At 42.6% G+C, this 24,778-nt stretch overlaps 1 protein-coding gene across 1 annotated transcript; it reads right to left on the minus strand.

Moving 5' to 3' along the window:
* Positions 1-5: 5 nt before the first annotated feature.
* LOC142939779 (NACHT, LRR and PYD domains-containing protein 12-like) lies at positions 6-24,762 on the minus strand. The gene is made up of 12 exons (XM_076082882.1): positions 23,273-24,762; positions 22,338-22,512; positions 21,443-21,728; positions 17,492-19,289; positions 17,229-17,402; positions 9,400-9,573; positions 9,093-9,266; positions 5,387-5,560; positions 5,059-5,232; positions 4,802-4,975; positions 3,001-3,047; positions 6-731 (listed from the first exon to the last, which is right to left on the minus strand). The coding sequence occupies exons 2-12, from the start codon at positions 22,338-22,340 to the stop codon at positions 175-177; spliced, it is 3,735 nt and encodes a 1,244-aa protein (XP_075938997.1). The 5' UTR covers positions 22,341-22,512; positions 23,273-24,762; the 3' UTR covers positions 6-174.
* Between the last annotated feature and the right edge of the window lie 16 nt (positions 24,763-24,778).

The following is a 24,778-nucleotide window of genomic DNA, read 5'->3' on the forward strand; positions in this document are numbered from 1 at the left end:
TGACACACTTCTAGTGGGTCATGAATGATTGAGAGGGATTATTTTTATATTAGTTGATACAATGTTTTTCAGTGAAATGCTGCATATCACACCTTTAAGTTTCTGTTCATGCAAACATTCTTCACCCTTACTCTGGTATTTTATTTTTCTGTATTATTTCCTCATTTAAGGATATTATACCTCTGGATTCTGTCTGGCAGACGTTCCCTCATCTATCTGACACAGAGACAGTGAGGAGCCTGTTGCACAACCAAACCCAGGGTAGAGGGGTTCGGTGAATCTGGAGTACAAAGTGTAGACGCTTATCCGTCTGGACAAGAGGCATCTGTAGAAGGACAGAGTGCCAGCAGGCCAGTCCAGATACACTCCTATTCTGTATTCAGCATTGTAATTTAAACATAACTTTGTTTCTGTGTTATTGTGCCAAAGATGGTTAATAAAGTCCAGACTCCAGGACTTGTCATCCCCTCCAAACCTGCAGTCATCAGAATTTCCTCTCCTTCTCATTCCTCGGTAAGCCACTGCTACGTAAGACGTTCCCTTAGTCTCAACTTCCCAGTAGCAGCGACCAGTCAACCCAGTTGTACACAGCAGCTGTCGGAAGTGATCAAATCTCTCTGGATGATACGGATAAATCTGTTTGTTGTCCACGAATTTCACCTGTCTGTTGTCCTCAGACAGGATTAGCTGTCTGTGTGCTGTGTTTGGGTCCAGTGTGAGTTCACAGGCATCTGATATAGAGACACAAAGCAGTAGAACATACTGTTATAGACCCTTTTATAGTATAAAAATGATGACGTAACAGCTGTGAAACCTGTTATATATTAACACTGCATGCTTTTCTCCCATCAACCTTCACCAATTGACTTTAACAATTTCCACTTCTAAGCGATCCTGTGTCTTAGACCTCATCCGACAAGGCTGCTTAAAGACATTTTACCTTAGTTAGCACCTCTTTACTAGATATGATCAACCTGTCTTTACTAACAGGCCATGTACTGTTAGAGATCATATTAGCTCATCGTATTAGCTTCTCTGCACTGGCTCCCTGTAAAATCTAGAATATAATTTAAAGTCCGTCTCCTCACATACAAAGCCCTAGATGGTCTAGATGCATCGTCATATCTTAAAGAGGTTATAGTACCATATTACCCTACTAGAGAGCTGCGCTCCCTAAATTCAGGGTTACTTGTGGTTCCTAGAGTCTTAAAAGGTAGGATGGGAGCCAGAGCCTTCAGTTATCAAGCTCCTCTTCTGTGGAACCAGCTTCCAGTTTCAGTCCGGGGGGCAGACACACTCACTCATTTAAGAGTAGGCTTAAGACCTTCCTTGTTGATAGTGCTTACAGTTTGGGCTGGCTCAGGTTTGCCTTGGACCAGCCCTTAGACAAGCTGCTATAGGCCTAGACTGCCGGGAGACTTCCTAGGATGCACTGAGCTCCTCTCTCCTCTTCTCTATCTCCTTCTGTATGAATTCATGTCCCATTAATGCTCATTACTAACTTTGTGTCTTCCCCGGAGTCTTTGTGTTTTCTCTCCTCACAGGTTTCAATGGATCGTGGTTATATCTGAACCCTGTTCCAGCCTCCAGCCATGGTCCTGCTGACACCTCCTGCTACTATCATTATTATTATTAGTCACATTACTGTTACTATTATTGATACCATTACTGCTTTTATTATAATTATTATTCTAATAAATCCACTGCTGCTGTTAGCATCATTATCCTGCTTACTATCATTATATAAATCATTTATATCATATGCATTGACTGTGTTGTAATTATATTATGTTGTTCATTCTGCACACATCTATTGCACTTATGTCCATCCTGATAGAGGAATCCCTCCTGTGTTGCTCTCCCTAAGGTTTCTTCCTTTTTTTCTCCCCCTCACATCGGAACAGTTTGTCCTGTATCGATGTGAGGGTCCTGGGACAGAGGATGTTGTATGCTGTACAGATTGTAAAGCAAATTTGTGATTTTAATATTTGCAGTTTATGTTGACTGTAATATTTAATTTATTGCAGAGTTGCAAGAATCCTGTCACTTACTTAATGTGCCTCCCAGTTTTGAAGTTAGTTGTAACCCATCTTCAGGTTGATTAATAGTCCCTCTATCTTGTTCCAGGTGTTATATACAGGACTGGGAGCATTTCTATTGCCTCTCATAGGCTCTTGTGGCGACTGCTGAGCCGGCGGCTCCCAGCTAATGATGTTAACAGCGCGAACAGTGCAAACAACGGCAGCAGTGCTGACAGAGCTAACAGTGTTTACCCGAGGGGGAACTGGAAGGGGGGCTCTACGCTTTCACAAGCGTTACCAGCAGTAACCTCCATATGAGCGCAGGCAGAGAGCGGCCTGTGAGATAGCCAGTGGGGCACGCTCACATGCACTGAAAGGCATGCACGGTTTTGAGAATGAAAAATTTAAAAGTGAGCAATTGAGTTTGAACTAAAAAGGCATGGGTGTACTTATCGGGGGAAAGTCCCATGGTGGCATTGAAATTTGACATTTTATTAAGTATATTTGAGTCCTCTTCAGTGTGGTAACACCAGGACAAGGTTCTGGTCCTTCCATGCCTCCCTTCCCTCCTAGCGGGCCCAGTAATACGGCCTGGGTCTCCAGCAGCGTGGTGTCGGTGTTGGATTTCAGCGTGACCTGCAGAGCAGCGAGGAGAAGCGCTGCTAGAGCTAGAGCTAGAGGAGGAGCCCCTGCTGCAGAGCGCGGAGGTCTGCACCTCCTGCCGGTGCTCCGACTGCAGGTCGAAGGCAGCAGCGAAGTTAGATCTTGGTCTGTCTACGGAGTCTGCTGGAGTCTGAGCTGAAGGAGTTTCTGGCGAACCTGTATGTTTTTGTCTGGTTTTGTGCAGAAAGCCTTCGATGCCTATCTTTGTGGCTGAATTACTACAAAGCCAACATGTTTCGATCACTGCAGGTCTTCATCAGGACATTTTGGAGTGCCTGGATTGCCTTCTTGTTTATCTAATTTAAAAAATACTTACACTTCCACAGACCAGCTTTTAACCTCTGCACTCCGCCATGGTCCACTCTGAAACAGTAAACATAGTAAGAAAAGCATAAGCTATGATGGCCCTCAGGTGTATAAAACATCATTAAAAAATGTAATAAAAATGTCACAAATTATTATGTTATGTTTTCTAAAACGTACTGTTATGCACCCCAGTGGCACCGTAATAATCTCTTTGACTATAAAATGTAACATTATTAAATATTATTCATCAGAAATGATTTTCCAACCCTGAAATCATGAAATCAATGCTAAAATTGAACATTAAAATTTGGTCTAGTTTTAGTAGTTTTTGCTAATATTTCTATAAGTTAGGGCAGGGGTCGGCAACCCTTACTATCCAAAGAGCCATTTTGTTCTATTTTCCACCAAATAAAATTGGTCTGGAGCCGCAAAAGCTATTTTATATCACAGCTTATAAAGTTGTATATATAGTTATATTATACATACAAAAACTATAGTTTGTTGTATTTATGAAAATATAGAACAAGAATAAAGACAATTCTTCACATTTTACTGCAATTTTACCTGTTATAACAATATCAAACTCTTATGGAGAGCTCAGTTTGCTACAGCAGCTGAGAAATCGCTCTTTTTCGCTCATCTCCAGCGTGACACTTTTCAGCACATGCTGTGTGCTTGTTCTGGAAGCATAGAGGTAAGCCAGCATCGTTGGCAGTGAAAGCAAATGAAGACTTCCACGCAGAGCTAAACTCTCTATCTTCCTCCGTGACTTTATTTTTTTGGATTTATCCATTGATAGTTTACAGAGGGCGGGGGTCTGAAAATCATGATTAGCCACCTGCAGGGAAAGGCTCTTGACAGGGGTAGAGGATTTAACTGCCTGTGGGAATAATTAACATATAGGATTCTGTTCATTCTTGCTTATAAATTATATTCTCTCTGAACACGTTTCTCTTGTTGGAGAGAGTCATGTGAGATAACTTCTTCGATTAGCGCAATTTCCCTGCTCTTCTTTCTATTTCCTCGTCTCAGCCCCGTGTGTCACGGTGTGTGTAAACCTCGCTCGAGTCAGGAAACTTGTCAGAATATCCATATTTGATTGGCTGAGCTGCATCACATGATGTGATTTACAATGCATTGGTCGGTGTGTTTCCTGCACCGCCGAACAAGTGCCGTAACGGCTGAATAAGCCGCGCCGGTTAAAATATAAACTCAGTACATGTTATATAAAATTCCGAATTATCTATCGGGTTTAGATCCTGGGTCCCGATCTGGTCCGCCAGTGGGGGACCCCTGATGTAGACTCGGGGAGCCGCAACAGAGGGGCTGAAGAGCCGCATGCGGCTCGCGAGCCGCAGGTTGCTGACCCCTGAGTTATGGTAACAGTGTACTCACCAAAGTGACAGTTTGGGTAATAATTTTACATTTTGCCTATTATTTTTATACTCAATTATTCCCAAGTTGTAATAAACATGAGTATCCTTTAAAGTGCCAGTGTGTAGCTTTTCTGTAGCATATCTATGAGCATAAATGGAATATAATATTCATAATTATAAGTGTATGAAACTTAAATGAGCCCTTCATATCTACATCAGGAGCAGATCCTCTTCATGGAGTCCGCTGTGTTACACGGCGCTACCACAGTTTTGCAACTGTAGGTTCACGTTACCACAGACTTGAAAGGGGAGGAGTAAATTAGTTGCAATATGCAACCACGCCGCTAGATGCTGCCAAATCCAAAACACTGTCCCTCTAAGATTTGGATGCTCCTGTCGAGGAGAGGTACGCTCTCAGCCCTCTATGAGCCATACTTTAGAGTCTCCAGCCTCCACTGTGGATCGTCCAGTCCAGCAGAGAGGAGCTTCACTCCTGCGTCTCCTGGATGGTTGTAGCTCAGGTCCAGCTCTCTCAGATGGGAGGGGTTGGAGCTCAGAGCTGAGACCAGAGAAGCACAGCCTTCCTCTGTGACCTGACAGCCTGACAGACTGTAAACATGAATCAATACTCAATTAATTGTTGTTTTAACTGTGAAGAGAATATGTTTAGTGTGAGAGCCTTTAAATCTAACCTGAGACTTTCCAGTCTACATTGAGGAGTCTCAAGTCCAGCAGAAAGAAGCTTCACTCCTGAATCCTGCAGGTCGTTGCTATTCAGGTCCAGCTCTTTCAAACTAGAGGTCTGGGAGCTGAGAGCTGAGGCCAGAGCTTCACAGCTTCTCTCTAACAGCTTACACTCACTCAACCTGGATACAATTAGTGATGATGACAAAGAAGAATCTTTCATTGGTTTGCAACAAAACAAACCAGGCAGACAATAATTGTTTCATATATTATTTTTAAATTCTTAAAAAGATATATTGTCGTCTCTAAAGATAACAAATATTTCATTCTGCTGACCTGAGAGTTTCCAGGTTACAGTGTGGACTCTCCAGTCCAGCAGAGAGAAGCTTCACTCCTGAATCCTGGAGGTAATTGTTACTCAAGTCCAGCTCTGTCAAGATGGACGTCTGGACGCTGAGAACTGAGGCCAAAGTTTCACAGCTCTTTTCAGACAGGAAGCAAGTCCTTAGCCTGAAGAAGAATAGAAAATTATTAAACAAAAAGAATAAAAAATTAAAGCTGCGAGCAGCGATGAACGGGCCCTCGCATCCTCCAGCGTGTTGGGGGTGGAGGCGGGACTCCGGCATGCGCAGCCGAGAACGTCCGCAACCGTCGGACAGCGCGTCCGCGAGTGAGACGTTTTTAATCCCGCGTGGACCGCCTGATGCCGGAAATGATGCTTTGCAAATAGTCTGATGCTTCCTGTATACGCTGCCTGGCGCTGCAGAACACATGCAAACATGCATCATGTAGCTCTGTGTCAAATGTAAACCACATTGTGTAAAAGTAATGTAAATCGGAGGTGTTTATCATAAAATCCAGATTTCCTTTCGCCAGCAGGTGGCGCTGTGAGTATTAGTGGAAATTAGCTTGTAGACATCCTCAGGCCATGAGTGTTATCAAGCATGTGAAGTTTGGGATCGTTTGGAACAAGTCCAGCTGAGTTACATCAGACATTTCCTTTAGCCAGTAGGCTTTGCGGGTTTACTGTAGCGCCCCCTAGTGGTCGAATGCAAAACAATTCTCAGGGTATGTTACTGGATGCGATGTGCACATATGCTGAATATTTTGGGAATTTAGAACAAATGGTTGAGAAGTTATGTGTATTGATATTTTGCCACGCACCTAAGAAGTGTATTGGTCCATATCTTGTAAACGCAAAGAGATATCAAAAATATTTTGATAACTTTTGATGAACTAGATCCACTTATGATCCACAGCAAATTTCGTTGAAATCGGAGCCAGCGTGTAGGAGTTCGCAAAAATGTGTTTTTTTCACTAAATTTAAAATGGCTGACTTCTGGTTGGGTTTAGAGCTTAGAGCTCCGGGGGCTTTTTTGTCAGTCTACATGTGATACATCTGTTTACCAAATGTTATACATCTAAATTTTATATATAGATAGTGAAACGTACTGCGAGGGCTGCATCGTCGAAATATTGTATAAATTCATACAAAATTGAAAATGGCAGACTTCCGGTAGGGTTTAGAGCATGATCCCAAGAGACATATTTTTAAGTCTCCATAGGATACATGTGCCTACCAAGTTTCATACATGTAGCCAAAATATAGCGCTGGGGCTGCTCTTTTGAAATATTGTAGGGGGCGCTATAGAGGCAATTTAAAACGGCCAATAAAGAAAATCATATAAACTATTTCTTCCAATGACCTGTGACACATGTACAAAGTTCCATGAGTTTTTGAGCATCTTAACCCACTAAACCATCAACTTCCTTTTTCATGGCGAACGATGCGTCGCCACGGCGACAGCGTTCAACGAAAACGCACAATATTCTCGCCGATTTATCATCAATGTCTTAAGGCTATCCTTACTAAATTTGAGACTCATCAGGTCACCTGGCTAGGAGGAATAAATCAAAGTATAAAATTTTACATTTCCTTTAGCCAGTAGGCGGCACTATGAGTTATTGAATTTTTTTCAAATGAAGTCGGTTCAGGCTTGAAGTAGCATCATGTATAAGAAGTCTTGTGCGGATTGGATAATGTACCTTGGAGTTATAACAACTTCTTTTTTCATAAACAATGAGACAAAATGGCCGCCACGCCACGTCAAGGTTCTTCGATAAAAGCGCGCGATTTTGATAACTTTTAATCACAAAGGTCTTAAGAGCATCCTGACCAAAGGAGAAGTTGATCGCATAAATTCTCTAGGAGGAGTTCGTTAAAATACAAAGGCTGAAATCTGCAAAAAGTGACAAAAAGCACAATTCGCGGGTTTGCTGTAGCGCCCCCTAGTGGTTGAATGCAAAACAAATCTCAGGGTATGTTACATCATGCGATGTGCACATATGCTGCAAATTTTGGAATTTTAGGACAAACGGTTGAGAAGTTATGTGTATTGATATTAAGCCACGCCCCTAAGAAGTTTATTGGTCCATATCTTGTAAACGCTAAGAGATATCAAAGAGCTTTTGATAACTTCTGATGACCTAGATACAATATTTATCCATAGCAAATTTAGTAGCAATCGGACCCAGCATGTAGGAGGAGTTCGCAGAAATGTGTTTTACACTAAATTCAATATGGCGGAAAATCTAAGTAGGCGGAGCTTAGGGGTCTGATTGGCTTTTTTGTAGCTCTAGCTCAAGTGGACATGTGTGTCAAATTTCAAGTCAATCGGACATACTGACCGAGGGGCGTCGCCGGTCCGACTTGTAGGGGGCGCTAAAGAGCCATTTCTTAACACAGAAAGATGCATTCTTTTTCAGATGGCTATATTCACCAGGCCTGACAAGTCCCCAAAATTTGGTGAGTTTTCATGCATGGCAAGTCCTCCAACCATGTGTACGTTTACCCAAACGGGTACAATATCAATAGGGCCTTCGCGGCCCGACGTCGGTAGCTCGGGCCCTAATAATAATAATCTTGAATCGGTCCCAAGCTAGAAATGACGGCCAGGGCCTGAGCACTAAATTCACTGTGTATAAAGATGGACTTAATCCCCATTTGGTATGAAGAAGAGCGTTTGTGGGTGATTTTTCACCTCTGCCCCAGTAATAATTACACCTACAAATTTTCTTTGCTGTGAAAATGGGGGAAGTCAAAGATGCTCTGCTAATCTGGTAGATGGAAACATGCTGACACCAACATATCGGCCTAATGGGGAACCAATATGACGACAAAGTCATCAGAGGAGCAAGACCCCATTAAAGCTCATCTAACGGGCTCCTGTAATGTCAGCTACATGTACAGGCCTTCTCTTTTGAGACCCATTTGTCACCTATAGTTGCTTACATTTTGGTGATTTGGCACCATTCCGTTAAATGTATGCTGAATTAGCCATTAGCGGTTTCTGTTTGCAACATACCCATGGATGTAAAGACAACTATCAACAGATTGCTGTAATAAGAAAACTTAAAAATATGATGATTGACAGGCAAGTTCTGAAGCGTATATTTGCCTCCCCTTCAACTCTCCCCATTGGGAGCCTTTGATTTTCTCTTTTGTCTTTGTCTTGCTGAATGTCTGTGTCTATTACAGACAAGTCCTACAATTTCCCATTGGTTACATACAATGCCTTTCAGAATGATGAGTTACGTAGTGTGTCACTATATGATGTGCTGTGAAGAGGAGTTAATCTTATTTCTGGATGCTCTGCGAGAGCAACTTGTACTGTTGCAGATTTGTGCAACAGGATGTTGGATCAACCAATCAGCTAGCTTGACCTCTGCATAGGTTTGCGAAGACATTTATGTGAATCTCTGCAACAAAACCACTTAGTTAGGTGTAGGAAAAACGTTATGGTTGGGCTTAAGATAAGTACATAAACTAAGTAAAATGCTTATGGAAACAATATCAAAGGGAAAACATGTCTTTAAAAAAAAACAGCAACACTTTGGGACACTGGTCTTGAACACGGGTATCCTGCCGCCCACCTTAAGCGGTCTGTCACACATTTTTTATTTAGTCACTTGTTCAGCATATTCATATTGATGCGTTTACATTGCAGTCAGTACAGATAAACCAGTACATAAACCAGCTGACCTGAGAGTTTCCAGTTTACAGCGGGGATTCTTCAGTCCGGTACTGAATACCAGCACTCCTGAATCCTGTAGGGGGTTCATACTCAGGTCCAGCTGTCTCAGACCAGATGACTTGGAGCTAAGGAATGAGCCCACATCATCACAGCTATTCCACGTCAGTGCACAGCCAATCAAACTAGAAAAAGAATAAGTGATAAAGACAAACATCAGTCTGGATTAGCAAAAAAAAAGATTTTCAGATAGTGTTAAGTCACTCTCTAAATAACAGCCTTCAAACAGATGTAGGTCTGGTTAAACAGAAAGCTGACCTGAGAGTTTCAAGTCTACAGTGTGGACTCTCCAATCCCACAGAGAGCCGCTTCACTCCTTCGTCCTTCAACTTGTTGTAATTAAGGTCCAGCTCTTTAAGACTGGAGGACGGGCGACTGAGAACTGAAGACAGAACTTCACCACTCACGGATGTCAGGTTACAGTTAGTCAGCCTGTAGAAGCATCAATTGTGAAGATGGACAAATACTTAGAAATAACTTTTAATTATAATAAGAATATAATAATAACTTTATTAAAGCTTCTTTAAAAACAGAGTTTACAAAGTGCTTTGACAGACAAAGCAGCAAAAGCAAGGCAATAAGAACAATAACAGAAAGCTCAACAGTGAGGCCCAACAAAGCACAACAAATAAGGTGAGTTAAACCCGGATAAATCAGTACAATAGATGAAATGAAAAAAACAATCGATACGATTTAAATAAAATAAGAAATAAATACAATACAATAAATAAAAAGATTTAGACAAAAAAAAAGCTAAAAATTGGGTTGAAACCACTTTCTCTAAAACCTTTGATAAAAATGGAATGGAACAGTTCCTGTTGCTAATGTGCTATCAATAATCAATAAAATACTGGGCCCAACTGTATTAATAACCTCTTTAAGAAATGTAGTTGGTATAAAATCAAGACTGCACAAGATATGATTTCAGCTAAAACGGACAGCGATACAGGTTTAAAATTGCTAAAATAACTAGGAATATCCCTCCTGACATGTAAAACACGGTCTGGGGGGGTTTAATTCATTGCCTGTCCTTGACTCTATTTGTTAAAAAGTTTAAAAACTGCTCTGTGAGGCATCAGTAAAATGACAGCGGGAGGGGGTGACCACCGAGTCAAAATTCTCGGATTCAAGTGAATTGCTCAAATTAAGTTGGAGAAGGAAGTTCTTGCTTCTTTAACTGCAAATACATTTTCGTTCCTTTCTCCTACAGTCTCTCTTTAAATCTTGGGTGGATTCATTTAGCCAGGGCAAGCCCTATTTTTAGGCCTCTGCTCAAAAATTGCATACCCATACTAAAAAGAGTGTATTTCTGCAACTACAAGGTCTATTTGAATAATATTGATGTTGTAATAAAGGTAGGACTTGTGAGATTTGTTCAAATGTGTAAATGTCAGTGTATATGTTACTGTTTAAGAGTAAATGAAGATGGCACACAGCTCAAATTGAAAAGTTTCAGGTTTGCCTGAAAAAAAAAGCACTGAAAGCATGATTATCTCTTTTGAATGATGCTAACAAAAGTTTAAAACTCTCCCAAATCATAGCACAACATGTGAACAGTCTCTCTGCACATTTTGACTTTGATAAAGTGAAGCAGAACTAAATTAGAGAGGTTTTATTACAGAGAGGTCAGGCGAGATCACGAAATTGTCATTTTGGAACCAGCTGTTCCATTCTTTGGAATTCCATTAAAGGTTGTATAAGGAACACCGCAATCTCATACTCTTCTCGTCTCAATAAAACTAGACTAGGCCAAATTAATGATAATGAGACCACTGTAAAAAGTTTGGAGTATGATCAGAAAAATACTAGCTTCTCAGATGATAGGGAAAAACAAATTAAATCCATAAAAATGTAATTAAACTCCCTCTTAAGAGCCAGAGCAGAGTTTCTAATTCACAAATCTAGAAGATACTATTACTTCAACGGATCCAGACCAAGCCACATGTTGGCTTTAAACCTACATACGGGTAAGAAGTCTGCTAGTATTATTGACTCTGGCCTGAAAATGTTGTCGGACCCTAAAGAGATAAACTCAGAATTTCATTCATTGTACTCTAGACCAGTGGTCCCCAACCAAGATCATTTGGTACCGGGCCGCACAGAAAGAATAAATATTATATTATTTCCGTTTTATTGATTATCAGAGTCTGAAAGAAGTTTTATTTTGAAAAATGACCGGATTCTCTTGCAATTTCATCCGCCTGTTCCTCTTGACACATCGGCCACGTGATACGTTACCTCAAAAATTAAACCCGCAAACTAGCGAAAATGAGTAAATAACTTTTGGAGAGCTTCTTTGCAAAGGGGAAAGGCCACTAAGGAGACAGAAGAAGAGCCTACAACTTCCAAGAAAATGAAAGCTTCATTTAACAGACAATATCAGGAGTCTGATTAAATATCAGGAGTAATTCTGACGCGCCAAACCCGCTCTGCAGTATATGTGGCGACAAAGGATCAGCTGCTAGAGATTGTAAATGACGGTGGCCTTAAAAGTATGTTTGAGACAACAACTCTGCTGGTGTTTTGGATTAAAATGAAGGCTGAATATCCTGAGATCGCCACTAAAGCACTGAAAACCCTGCTTCCATTAACAACATCCTCTTTGTGAAGCGGGATGTTCTGCAGTGACAGCAATCAAAACAAAATTACGGAGTAGACTGGACATCAGGAACACACTTCGGGTGTCATTGTCTCCCATTACCCCAGATGGGACAGTCTCGTTGCAGAGAAACAAGCTCAGGGCTCCCACTGATTCAGCGTTATTGTGAGTTGTATTTATTTATGCATTTTATATTTGTTTTCATGCCGATTGTATCATTTTATTTCGTCGTGTTTTCCCTCCACACCTTTGAATGCCGGTCCATGAAAATATTGTCTTACATGACACCGGTCCGTGGTGCAAAAAAAAAAAGGTTGGGGACCTCTGCTCTAGACTGTATGCTTCCGAAGTTCACTTTGACAAAGCTAAATGTGATAACTTTTTACAAAAGGTCACACTCCCAACTCTCTCTTTGGATGAGTCCAATGATTTAGGGGCCCACATCACTCTGGCTGAACTTAGAGATGCCATTGCGGGGATGAAAAGGGGAGAATCACCGGGATGGGATGACATTCCTCCTGATTTTACTTCACTTTTTGGGATCTGTTTGGTCAGTTTCTACTGGACATGATTAAATGTTCTTTTGAAAGGAATTGCTTTTTCGAAGACATTAATTAGGGCCCGAGCTACCGACAACGTCGGGCCGCGATGGCCCTATTGATATTGTACCCGTTTGGGTAAACGTACGCAAGGTTGACTTGCCATGCATGAAAACTCACCAAATTTTGGGGACTTGTCAGGCCTGGTGAATATAGCCATCGGAAAAAGAATGCATCCTTCTGTGTTAAGAAATGGCTCTCTAGCGCCCCCTACAAGTCGGACCGGCGACGCCCCTCGGCCAGTATGTCCGATTGACTTGAAATTTGACACACATGTCCACTTGAGCTAGAGCTACAAAAAAGCCAATCAGACCCCTAAGCTCCGCCTACTTAGATTTTCCGCCATATTGAATTTAGTGTAAAACACATTTCTGCGAACTCCTCCTACATGCTGGGTCCAATTGCTACTAAATTTGCTATGGATAAATATTGTATCTAGATATTCAGAAGTTATCAAAAGCTCTTTGATATCTCTTAGCGTTTACAAGATATGGACCAATAAACTTCTTAGGGGCGTGGCTTAATATCAATACACATAACTTCTCAACCGTTTGTCCTAAAATTCCAAAATTTGCAGCATATGTGCACATCGCATGCTGTAACATACCCTGAGATTTGTTTTGCATTCAACCACTAGGGGGCGCTACAGCAAACCCGCGAATTGTGCTTTTTGTCACTTTTTGCAGATTTCAGCCTTCGTATTTTAACAAACTCCTCCTCGAGAATTTATGCGATCAACTTCTCCTTTGGTCAGGATGCTCTTAAGACCTTTGTGATTAAAAGTTATCAAAATCGCGCGCTTTTATCGAAGAACCTTGACGTGGCGTGGCGGCCATTTTGTCTCATTGTTTATGAAAAAAGAAGTTGTTATAACTCCAAGGTACATTATCCAATCTGCACAAAACTTCTTTTGCATGATGCTACTTCAAGCCTAAACATACTTCAATTGAAAAAAATTCAATAATTCATAGCGCCGCCTACTGGCTAAAGGAAATGTCATATTTTATACTTTTAATTATTCCTCCTAGCCAGGTGACCTGATGAGTCTAAAATTTGGTAAGGATAGCCTTAAGACATTGATGATGCCTCATCATGAATTTTGTGAGTTTTTGTTGAACGTTGTTGCCGTGGCGACGCATAGTTTGCCATGAAAAACGAAGCTGATGGTTTAGTGGGTTGGGATGCTCAAAAACTGATGGAACTTTGTACATGTGTCACAGGTCATTGGAAGAAATAGTTTATATGATTTGTTTTATTGGCCGTTTTAAATTGCCTCTATAGCGCCCCCTACAATATTTCAAAAGAGCAGCCCCAGCGCTACGTTTTGGCTCCATGTATGAAACTTGGTAGGCACATGTATCCTATGAAGACTTAAAAATAAGTCTCCTGGGACCATGCTCTAAACCCTACCGGAAGTCTACCATTTTCAATTTTGTATGAATTTATACAATATTTCGACGATGCAGCCCTCGCAGTACGTTTCACTATCTATATATAAAATTTAGATGTATAACATTTGGTAAACAGATGTATCACATGTAGACTGACAAAAAAGTCCTTGGAGCTCTAAGCTCTAAACCCAACCGGAAGTCAGCCATTTTGAATTTAGTGAAAAAAAACACATTTTTGTGAACTCCTACACGCTGGCTCCGATTTCTACGAAATTTGCTGTGGATCATAAGTGGATCTAGATCATCAAAAGTTATCAAAATATTTTTGATATCTCTTTGCATTTACAAGTTATGGACCAATACACTTCTTAGGTGCATGGCAAAATATCAATACACATAACTTCTCAACCATTTGTTCTAAATTCCCAAAATATTCAGCATATGTGCACATTGCATCCAGTAACATACCCTGAGAATTGTTTTGCATTCGACCACTAGGGGGCGCTACAGTAAACCCGCAAAGCCTACTGGCTAAAGGAAATGTCTGATGTAACTCAGCTGGACTTGTTCCAAACGGTCCCAAACTTCACATGCTTGATAACACTTATGGCCTGAGGATGTCTACAAGCTAATTTTCCCTAATACTCACAGCGCCACCTGCTGGCCAAAGGAAATCTGGATTTTGTGATAAACACCTCCGATTTACATGACTTTTACACAATGTGGTTTACATTTGACACAGAGCTACATGATGCATGTTTGCACGTGTTCTGTAGCGCCAGGCAGCGGATACAGGAAGCATCGGACTATTTGCAAAGCATCATTTCCGGCATCAGGCGGTCCACGCGGGATTAAAAACGTCTCGCTCGCAGATTCGCCGTCCAACGGTCGCGGACGGTCGCGGACGGTCGCGGACGTTCTCGGACGCGCAGGCCGGAGTCCCGCCGGCACCCCCGACGCGCTGCAGATTGCGAGGGCCCGTTCATCGCTGCTCGCAGCTTTAATTATCAGTATTACCTAAACCTGACAAAGATCCTACCCTATGTAGCAACTACAGTCCCCTGTCCATCCTTACTACCGAGATTAAAGTGTTTGCATGTGTTTTGGCATCACGTCTTGAACCATATGTGACCAGATTTGTTCACTGTGACCAGACGGGCTTTATTAAGTCACGATTGGCTTCTGATAATATGTGCCGCCCTATGCACATTATTCATGCTGCGAAAGATATCGCTTCCCAAACTGCTGTCCTTAGCTTGGATGCTAAAAGGCTTTTGATAGGCTTGAATGGGATTATTGGTAGGAAATATTGGGAAGATTTGGATTGGGGACAAATTTTATTAAATTGATTCAGCTACTTTATAAAAATCCTACGGCTATGATTGTTACTAATGGGATTGCTTGCCCCCCAATTTCACATTACAAGTTCCTGTCGTCAAGGCTGCCCCTGTAGTCCCTCTCTGTTTGCTTTGTCACTTGAACCACTGGCACAAATTTTAAGAGAACACCCATCTATTTTTCCAATAACTGTCAGTCGGGCACTTTTGCGCTGTGAGACACGCTACACGAAGCTAGCTCGGTGCAATATGGCTAGTAATAGACCAGAAATTGAAGATCCTCCAACGGCCTACAGGTCTGGTGTTTGGAGCCACTTTGGTTTCTCTGTGAACTATGAGGGCGATGGCGAGAGAGTGGTGGATAAAAAAACAACGGTATGTCGCATTTGCTACACGAGTGTACATTCGATACAGGCGATTGGTACATTTATAGCCGCGGACATGAGACCCTACTCTGTAGTGGTAAACGCAGGCTTCATGAACCTGCTGAATGTTATTGAGCCCCGTTACACAATTCCTTCACGAGCCCATTTCAGCCAAACCGTAATTCCCGCTTTGTACAAGAAAACAAAAGCACGGGTGGAGAATCAAATGTCATAGGCACCCGCTGTTGCTCTGACAACGGATGCCTGGACGTCGAGGGCTACACAAAGCTACCTGACTGTAACGGCACATTACCTGACCACTGAATGGGAGATGAAGAGCCACGTTCTGCAGACACGCCCACTTGAGAGTCACACTAGCGTAGATTTGGCCCAAGAGATGACAGAAGCAGTGGAAGCGTGGAAGTTGGAGCGAGCTAATGTAACTCTTCCTGTGACTACTGACAATGCCAGGAATATAGTTAATGCTGTTGGAGCTGCTGGACTAGGACCACAAATAGGATGCTTTGCCCATGTCATTAATCTAGCATCTCAGAAAGCAATGGCAGTGCAGCAGATCTCTCGCCTGCTAGCAAAGATCAGAAAGATTGTGAACTTCTTTCACAGAAGCACAACGGCAGCACATGTTTTGAAGACAAAACAGGAGTTGCTGCAGCTTCCTGCACACAAACTAATCCAAGATGTACAAACTAGATGGAATTCCAGCCATGACATGATTGAAAGATATCTTGAGCAGCAGACTGCAGTGTACTCTGCAATGACAGACAAAGCTATGAAGAAAACTGTAAAAGACATTGTGACTTTGACTGAAAACGATGTGAGACTGGCTGAGGATGTCATCACAGTTTTAAAACCCCTCAAAACTGTGACAACCTTTATGTGCACTGAGTCCTCTCCATTCATAATCCAGGAGGACTCAAGCACCAGGTCTGTAGCCAGAATGGCTGAGGAGGAGGTGAACTCGTTCAGGGCAGCAGACTGCATTCCCCTGGATGCTGATCCACTGAAATGGTAGAAAACCCATGAGCACTTCTAACCTCATGTTGCCATGTTGGCACGACGTTACTTGGCTGTGCCTGGAACCTCTGTCCCTAGCGAGAGGGTATTTTCCACTGCAGGTGATATCGTCACTTCAAGCAGATTTGTGCTGTCTACAGAAAATGTGGACATTCTCATCTTTCTGAAAAAAAACTTAAACATTGAGTAGAAACACACACACACACACACACACACACACACACACACCCACACACAGTTCCATATAAAACACGATTGTTTCTTTTATTTGTATTTGTTTATAACTACAGCAAACAATGCTACATTTTAGTTTTTATTTTACACGCTGCTAAGAAGACACCCCAGAAGATGGGTCACTCAGGTATAGTTCAAACTCAAAGAATAACTTTATGTTCGTTGTAATGAATAAATATATTTTAAAATCAAGTACGTTTCTCTGGCATTTATAGTTTTCTACTGTATTGAAAACGTACCGAACCGTGGCACCACTGTATCGTACCAAACCGAGCCGTGAATTATTTCAGATATAAATATCTGAAATATGTAATCAAAGTGACCACTGACCTTGCTATCCCGAGAGCCACATTGCTATCGTAGCTAAAAAGTGTATATTATGTAACAATATGAGTAGTAGCATGCCACCTTAAAAAGCATATTCATTAACAATATCAAGGCAGGACATGGAAACCAACACAAACATGTAAAAGAGAATCACTATGACAAACTGATGTTATTAAGAGCCTTAAATAAATCAAGCAGACCTGAGAGTTTTCAGTCTGCATTGTGGATCCTTCAAGCCATCCGTGAGCACCTGGAGGTGTGGATTCATCATATTGTTGTAACTCAGGTCCAGCTCTCTCAGATTAGAGGTCGGGGAGCTGAGAGCTGAGGCCAGAGCATCGCAACTTCTCTGAGACAGGTTACAGCCACTCAACCTGAGGATGTCACAGTCAGAAAGAATTAACAAGGACCTAAAAATGTAACATTTACAATATCAAATATGTAAAGTAAGTTGTGTTCCTACAAAGATAGACTGGAGGCTTGAAGTACTGGAAGCAACCTCAGAAGACTTTCCTCTGAACCAGAGAATTTCTTCAGGTCAAACACATCCAACTTGCTCTCTGATGACAGTAAGATGAAGACCAGAGCCGACCACTGAGCAGGAGACAGTTTGTCTGTGGACAGACATTCTGAACTGAGGTACTGTTGGATTTCCTCCAACAGAGAATGATCACGCAGCTCATTCAGACAGTGAAACAGGTTGATGCGTCGCTCCGGAGAGGGATTCTTCCTGATCATCTCCTTGACGTACTGGACTGTGTCCTGATTACTCTGTAAGCTACTTCCTGATTGATTCAATAGGCATTGAAGAAGTGCTTGATTGGTCTGCAGTGAGAGGCCAACGAGGAAGCGGAGGAACAAGTCCAGGTGTCCATTTGGACTCTGTAAAGCCTTGTTGACTGCACTCTGGAAGAGCTGATTGACTGTGGATTGCCCAGTGATGAGAGCAGACTGTTGGGAGGTTGGTTGTTCTTCTGACAAGACGTTGACACCAGAGTTGACGAAGGACACAATGACATGAAGGGCAGCCAGAAACTCCTGAAAGCTCAAGTGGACGAAACAGAATCGTTTGTCCTGGTTCAGCCCACGGTCCTCCTTAAAGATCTGTGTGAGCACACTTGAGTACACAGAAGCAGCTTTAATGTCAATGCCACACTCTTTCAGATCTGCTTCATAGAAGATCAGGTTGCCTTTCTGCAGCTGCTCAAAAGCCAGTTTTCCCAGAGACACAATCATCTTACTGGTCTCTGTGTTCCAGAGTGATTCTGTCTCAGCTCCTTCATGATATTCTGCATTTGCCAGTTTGGACTGATCTAACAGAAAATGGATATACATCTCAGTCAAGGTCTTGGGCAGCTCTCTTTCTGCAGTTTCCAACAAATCCTCCAGAACTGTCGCAGTGATCCAACAGAGGACTGGGATGTGGCACATGATGTGGAGGCTTCGTGATGCCTTGATGTGGCTGATGATTCTGCTGGCCAGCTCCTTATTCCTGAATCTCCTTCTGAAGTACTCGTCCTTCTTTGGATCAGTGAACCCTCTCACCTCTGTCACCATGTCAATGAACCTTGGAGGGATTTGACTGGCTGCCTCGTGTGTTGTGGTCAGCCAGAGGCAGGAAGAAGGGAACAGTTTCCCCATGATGAGGTTTGTCAGCAGCACGTCCACCGAAGCTGAGTCGGTAACATCAGTCAGGATCTCGTTGTTGTGGAAGTCCAAAGGAAGTCGACACTCATCCAGACCATCAAGGATGAACACAATCTGGAGTTTATCAAAACCACATATTCCTGCTTCTTTGGTCTCAGCAAAGAAGTGATGAAGAAGCTCCACCCAGCTGTATTTTTTCTCCTCAAGCAAATTCAACTCTCGGAAAGTGAATGGAAATATAAACTGGATATTGTTGTTGACTTTGTCTTCGGACCAATCCAGGGCAAACTTCCGTGTCAAGACTGTTTTCCCAATGCCTGCTGCTCCTTTAGTCAGTAATGTTCTAACTGATCCATTTTGACCAGATAAGCGTTCAAAGAGGTCTTTTATGTTGATAATTGGTTCCAAATCAGCTGTTTTTCTGGATACTGTTGCAGTTTGCCTGACCTCTTGTTCCGTGTCGACCTTCCCAGTCTTGTCCTCTGTGATGTAGAGGTCAGTGTAGATCTCATTCATCAAAATCTGCTTTCCAGATGTTGTGTCTTGCTCAACCAAATGCTGAAACTTCTTCTTCAGGTTGGATTTGACTTTACGCTGGCAAACAATGAGAGTCTCTGAATGAATGTGGAAGAGATGACACTAATTACAATATGCTATTTTAAGTGTTGCAATGCTAACATTTCCAGTCTCTGTGTGTGTTTGTGTGACACTGTGCCGTGTACTCCTCCTCAAGCCACATTAAAATATACTGGTAATTCAAAATGAAGTTTTTCAACTAGTGAACTAGTGGTTGTTTGTTGGATTTTTTTTCAAGAAAAATGCTGCAGTGCACATTATGTCCCCGGACCTTAAATGCCCAACCAAAAACAGACATCATTGGCAGAGGTAACCACTCCACCACCTGTCTCCCCTGTTCCCGGTAAGATGGCTAATCCTGACCAGAGTTGCCTGATTCATTTCAAAAGTGGGGGTGAGGGTAGCCTTGGCCCTTTTGACAGGATAGTACTGTGGAAACAAAGTGTGGTGTGGCATTTTACAAGTTGTTTTCTTTTTCTACTCTCGTCCACAATACAGGAAAGGGGCTTTAGGTGGGGGGGGGGCCAATGACCCTTGGAGCTCTACTTTCGACGCCCCTCTGACCCAACATCTTTAGAGGGCCTCATCTGACTCAAAAACAATCATCTGCACGCTTATTCCTGTTTACAATCATTTACCTAATGTGTTTAGAAATTGCCAATATGTATGGCAACTGACAAAAGCCAAAAAGCACGGTGAAACATTTTGGGGACACCTAAATTATATGCTGGTGCACCGAAATTAAAATCAGTGTAACCTGTTTAAAAAGTTGGTCTGGAGCCCTTCAAACAGATTTCTATCTCAATCTTACCCATTCAGCTTATTGTTGTTGAGCAGAGTAGCAGTCTGACTAAATATTGAAAGACGCAGATTGTCAAGCAACCATCTGTTAAATCTGTTAATCTGTTAACCCTACATGAACAGATATTTTTGGCCACTTCGGGGCGGTGAAAACTAGATGTGAACACAACACTTACATACAGTATATTCACCTTTTACGTTGATATTGTGAACCTGTTAGAAAACAGCTGCTTATTTACACATCTAGCAGTTATGGATCCACATTATCATTTATTTGGGGATGCCTGGCCAAGTCCAATATTCATTCTTCTTCTACCTCTGCAAGGGTTGGGCCATGAGTATTGAATAGAGGAAGATTGCATCCCAAAAGTTCCTCCTAAAAATGACCACAGAACTAACAAATGAGCCAGCCAAGATGAACCAAACTTTTGGGGGGAGGCTGAACTTTTTTCTGGGAGTCTTAACTTATTTTGGTTGGAGCCATGGGTTCAGTTTTCGAATCAAACCGTGGCTTACGGGGGAGGCTGCTCTTTCAGGGGTGGGGAGTGGGAGCATACTGTACACATGCACAGGCATGTGAACACATGAATGCAGCAGCCTACATGCAAAAATATATTGTTAATGTGAACATATTCACTGTTGCAATGTCTTGTTTTTTTATCTCTATCTCACTGAGAATTAATAAAATGCCAGTGCGCAGTGGACAGGCAATGGTTTGCATTACTGTGTAAAACAGACCAAATCTAGGCTGCATCCCATGAAAATTATGAACATGCTCACAGCCTCAAATGTTGGTCTTACAGAAAACATAGCAAGGTAGCTTTTCCAACAGCTACTTGCAAAACAGCTATCAAAGCACGCTGCACAGTAAAGCATTGCAGAGGTAATGTAGCAATGCAAATACACCATCATACAGTCAGCAATATGTTAACCATTTTTGCTTCAGTTGCAAGGGAGATTTTATTTTGCTCACTTTGGGGCTAACTCCAGTAGTTGGGAAGCAAGACACAGGAACTTATGGGTCTCAGCATGTATTCATAAACAAACTGAAACCTACACTGTATATTTACGACCACAAGACAACTTTATTGCTCATTTCTTCTCTGCTCTGATCGCAAACACCTGTCTACTCGTGTGCATCTTTATCAGGTCCTTTGGGAGTTGTTCTTGCACAAAGTAGGAACTACAAATGCTCTGTTAGATGGCAGAGGGATGTCTGGCAGCACAGAGCAGTAAGGAAGCAGTACAACACATTATTTTACGGTCGGTGGCAGTGGCACATCTTTGCCATGGTTACGGGTGTAATTCATCACACTGCAGTTACACATCTAACTCTTTCTGTTTTGTGCATTTCTTTATCTTCTTTTTTTCTCTTTATTGTTTTACTTACCTTTGGATGTTGAGCTGATGTTTGATAATCGCTGCACCAAGTTATTCTTATCGATTAACTTCAAAACCATAATGGTCACCTTCACTGCATTTCTGTCGTACGTCTCTATGATCTGGTCCACTGTGTCCAGCCTGTCCTTATTCTCTAATTGACTCTTTGTGATTGCTGGGAAGCCTCCCAAGACGTCGGCATGCTGCAGGAACCATTTGAAGTCTTTGAACTCTTCATTTGCCAAATCCTTTAATATTGCCCGCAGCTCTAGAGGTCTTGCCATGGTTTCTTCTTGCTGAGATACGATTGCACAAATAGAATGGGAGAAAAAGATGGGAATTTAATTGTTTTCCATAGTCATTTGAAAAGTACAAACAAAAATTGTTGCGATTGTTGTTAGTTGTTTGTCAGCTCGCTTGGAAGAAAGTGGATGCAGCTCTAGAGACGGACGGCTGGCTAGTTAGCTATGTAGCTTGTCCTTCTCCAGAGAGAAGGGGAGCACTGGCCACCAGCCTGCTGTTCAGCTCATTTTCTGTAACCAGTGTAGCTAGCAAGCCAGGTTCCAGCTAGTTAGCTAGCTTGCTAATTTAACCATGCTTTAATGCTACAATGTTGTCACTCATCGGGCAATAGCAATGTGCTTTTCCTGCGCTGTGACAAGAGTGTGTGGATGGAGCATTAAGTTTAACTTAATTTTACTTAACGTTTTACTCATTTACACTTCATAAAGGTACTCGACTGAGGCTCAGTGGTAGAGCAGGGTCGTCCTTTAATAAGAGGATCCCCGGCTCCGCTAGTCCATCTGGATGTGTCCCTGGGCAAGATACTTAACCCCAAACTGCTTCTCTAGCTGTGCCTACGGTGTGTGAATGTTGTGTGAATGTTAGTTAGCCGCCACTCTGACCATCTTGCCACGTTGATTGGAATGGAATCTTGTCTGAAGGCCACACCCTGGACTCCAGTTACAATACCACTAACTCGAAGTACCATTAGGAACACCATGGGCTTTGCTTATTTCTCAGTTTATACATCCTTGATTCCTTTCCCGCCTGTTCTCCTTGCATCTCAGTCCCTTGTATCTGAGATGAAAGCAGAGAAGGTGAGGATGAGACGCGAGGAGAGGAGGTTTTTAAAGTTAAAACCAAACCAACAAAACACATTTTTTTAAGTATCAGTCGATGCAAGACATTTTCAATTTGGCTTCTGGTGGTTCTTAGCCCCATCACATGTTGGGTTGTATCCCTTAACTAACAAACAGTAGCTCCTCATGAACCCAGAGAAAGGTGTACTTACCAGGCAGCAACCTCCGGGTCTGAAAAGTGAAGCCAATGCGGAAGTGTGTATGTTCTAAAGATTATCCTGCAGCAGACAAACCAGTTCCACTTCATTCTGTGATACTTTTTTTTCAAACTTAACAATAATAGGGGCTGTTTTAACCAAACAACACGTTGCATTGCATTGGGCTTCTTGCAGCGTGGCTACAAAATGAACTAAACGGGGGGAAATGATTATTTTTACTCTATACAGCTGAAAAGTGTTGTTGTGCGTGAACGTACTTTGGAGAGAGAAAGACAGACAGCAGAAGGAGAGATACAGTCTATGCGCTACCCTGCATCAACTGTATCTGAAAATTGTGTGTGTGAAAGGAAACGCTTTTAATATTTCAATAAACTAATATTCAAATAAAGCGGTGGAATAAGTACTCAGATCTGCACTTAAGTAAAAGTAAAAATACTACTGTGTAAAATACTAGTAAAAACCCTGCATTCAAAATATTACCCAAGTAAAAGTTTAAAAACAGACTGGACGGGCAAATTTCCATGACCCCCTCCAACAGACCTGCAAGGGTAAAGAGCTTGTCCACTGTTCCACGGCCAGGACGTAATCCACATGGCTCCTCCTGGATCGGATCCTCCTTTCCAACACCCTGGAATAAAGTTTCCCAGGGAGGCTGAGCAGTGTGATACCCCAATAATTGGAGCACACTCTCCGGTCCCCCTTTTTAAGAATGGGAACTGCCACCCCGGTCTGCCACTCCACAGGCACTGTCCCATGCAACTCTGAAGAGGCGTTTCAGCCAAGACAGCCCAACAATGTCCAGAGCGTTCAGCATCTCAAGGCGAATCTCTTCCACCCCTGGCGCCTTGGCAATGAGGAGCTTTTTGACCACCTCAACAACCTCTGCCAGGAATATCGATGAGTCTTCCCCTGAGTCTTCAAACTCTGCCTCCTCCACGGAGGACGTGTTGGATGGGTTCAGGAGTTCCTCAAAATGTTCTTTCTACTGCTGACAATTTCCCCAGTCCGGATCCGTAGTTCTCCTCCCCCGCTGAACAGAGCCTGAGCCAAGCCCTTTCTGTGTCGTCTCACGGTTTGCCAGAACCTTTGCCCAACTGGTACCGCCTGCTGTCTCCGGAGACATCTAGGCCAGCCATGCTCAGAAGGCCTCGTTCTTCAGATTGACAGCCTCCTTCACAGCTGGTGAACTGCCCTATGCTCGAACATGGTGTTTGTTATGGCCAATCCATGAATAGCAGAGAAGTCTAACAACAACGCACTACTGTACTTGGGTTCAGATCCTCCCAATCACCCAGGATTGGGAGGAACGGCCATTCATCGTTACCCACATGAGCACATGTGTTTTGTGGACTTGGAGAAGGCCTACGAACGTGTTCCTCGAGGAGTCCTGTACAGGGTACCTCAGTCGTTGCTACGAGCCATCCGGTCTTTATATGACCAAAGTGAGAGCTATGTCCAGGTACTCGGCACAAAGTCAAACACGTTTCCAGTGCGTGTTGTCCTCCGCCAGGGTGTCCCTTGTCACCAATCCTGGATTGTAAGGAGCAGCCGGTTTGGGCTGTGAGGTAGACCCAGTACACGCTGGAGAGATCACATATCTCATCTGGCCCGGGAACACCTCGGAGTCCCCCAGGAAGAGCTGGAAAGAATTGCTGGGGAGAGGGACGTCTGGAATACCCTCCTAAACCTGCTGCCCCAGCGACCAGACCCCGGATAAACTGAGGTTAATGAATGGATGGAAGTTTAAAAGTATTAGCATCAACAAATACTTAAAGTTGGCTACCAACAGTAAAAGTAGGATCATTATGCAGAATTATATATTGTTATTGTATTATATTGTAACAGGATTGTACGAAGGACACAGGGTGTTTTGGCTTTGGTTCTTACTAAACCGGTCTATGAGTCATGTGACCTTTTCTTTGGTTCGTCTCTTGGCAAACCGGTTACTGAGTAACCGTAACAGAGAGGCTTGCAGTATTTAGTGGGAGGGGAAGTTGCAAAGAAGTGAGTTGATTAGATTTGTATGCTAACTGGTCGCTTTACTTC

Source organism: Anarhichas minor, unplaced genomic scaffold (assembly GCF_050575085.1).
Source record: "Anarhichas minor isolate MPS153535 unplaced genomic scaffold, ASM5057508v1 ptg000007l, whole genome shotgun sequence".
NCBI classification, from domain to species: domain Eukaryota; kingdom Metazoa; phylum Chordata; class Actinopteri; order Perciformes; family Anarhichadidae; genus Anarhichas; species Anarhichas minor.

Bases quoted from the DNA above. Each gene is read 5' to 3' on its own strand.
- LOC142939779 (XM_076082882.1), bottom strand. The intron at 4,976-5,058 runs GTTAGATTTAAA...TCATGTTTACAG, and splicing joins TGTAGACTGGAAAGTCTCAG to TCTGTCAGGCTGTCAGGTCA. The intron at 732-3,000 runs GTAAGTATTTTT...TCTCTATATCAG, and splicing joins AAAAGCTGGTCTGTGGAAGT to ATGCCTGTGAACTCACACTG.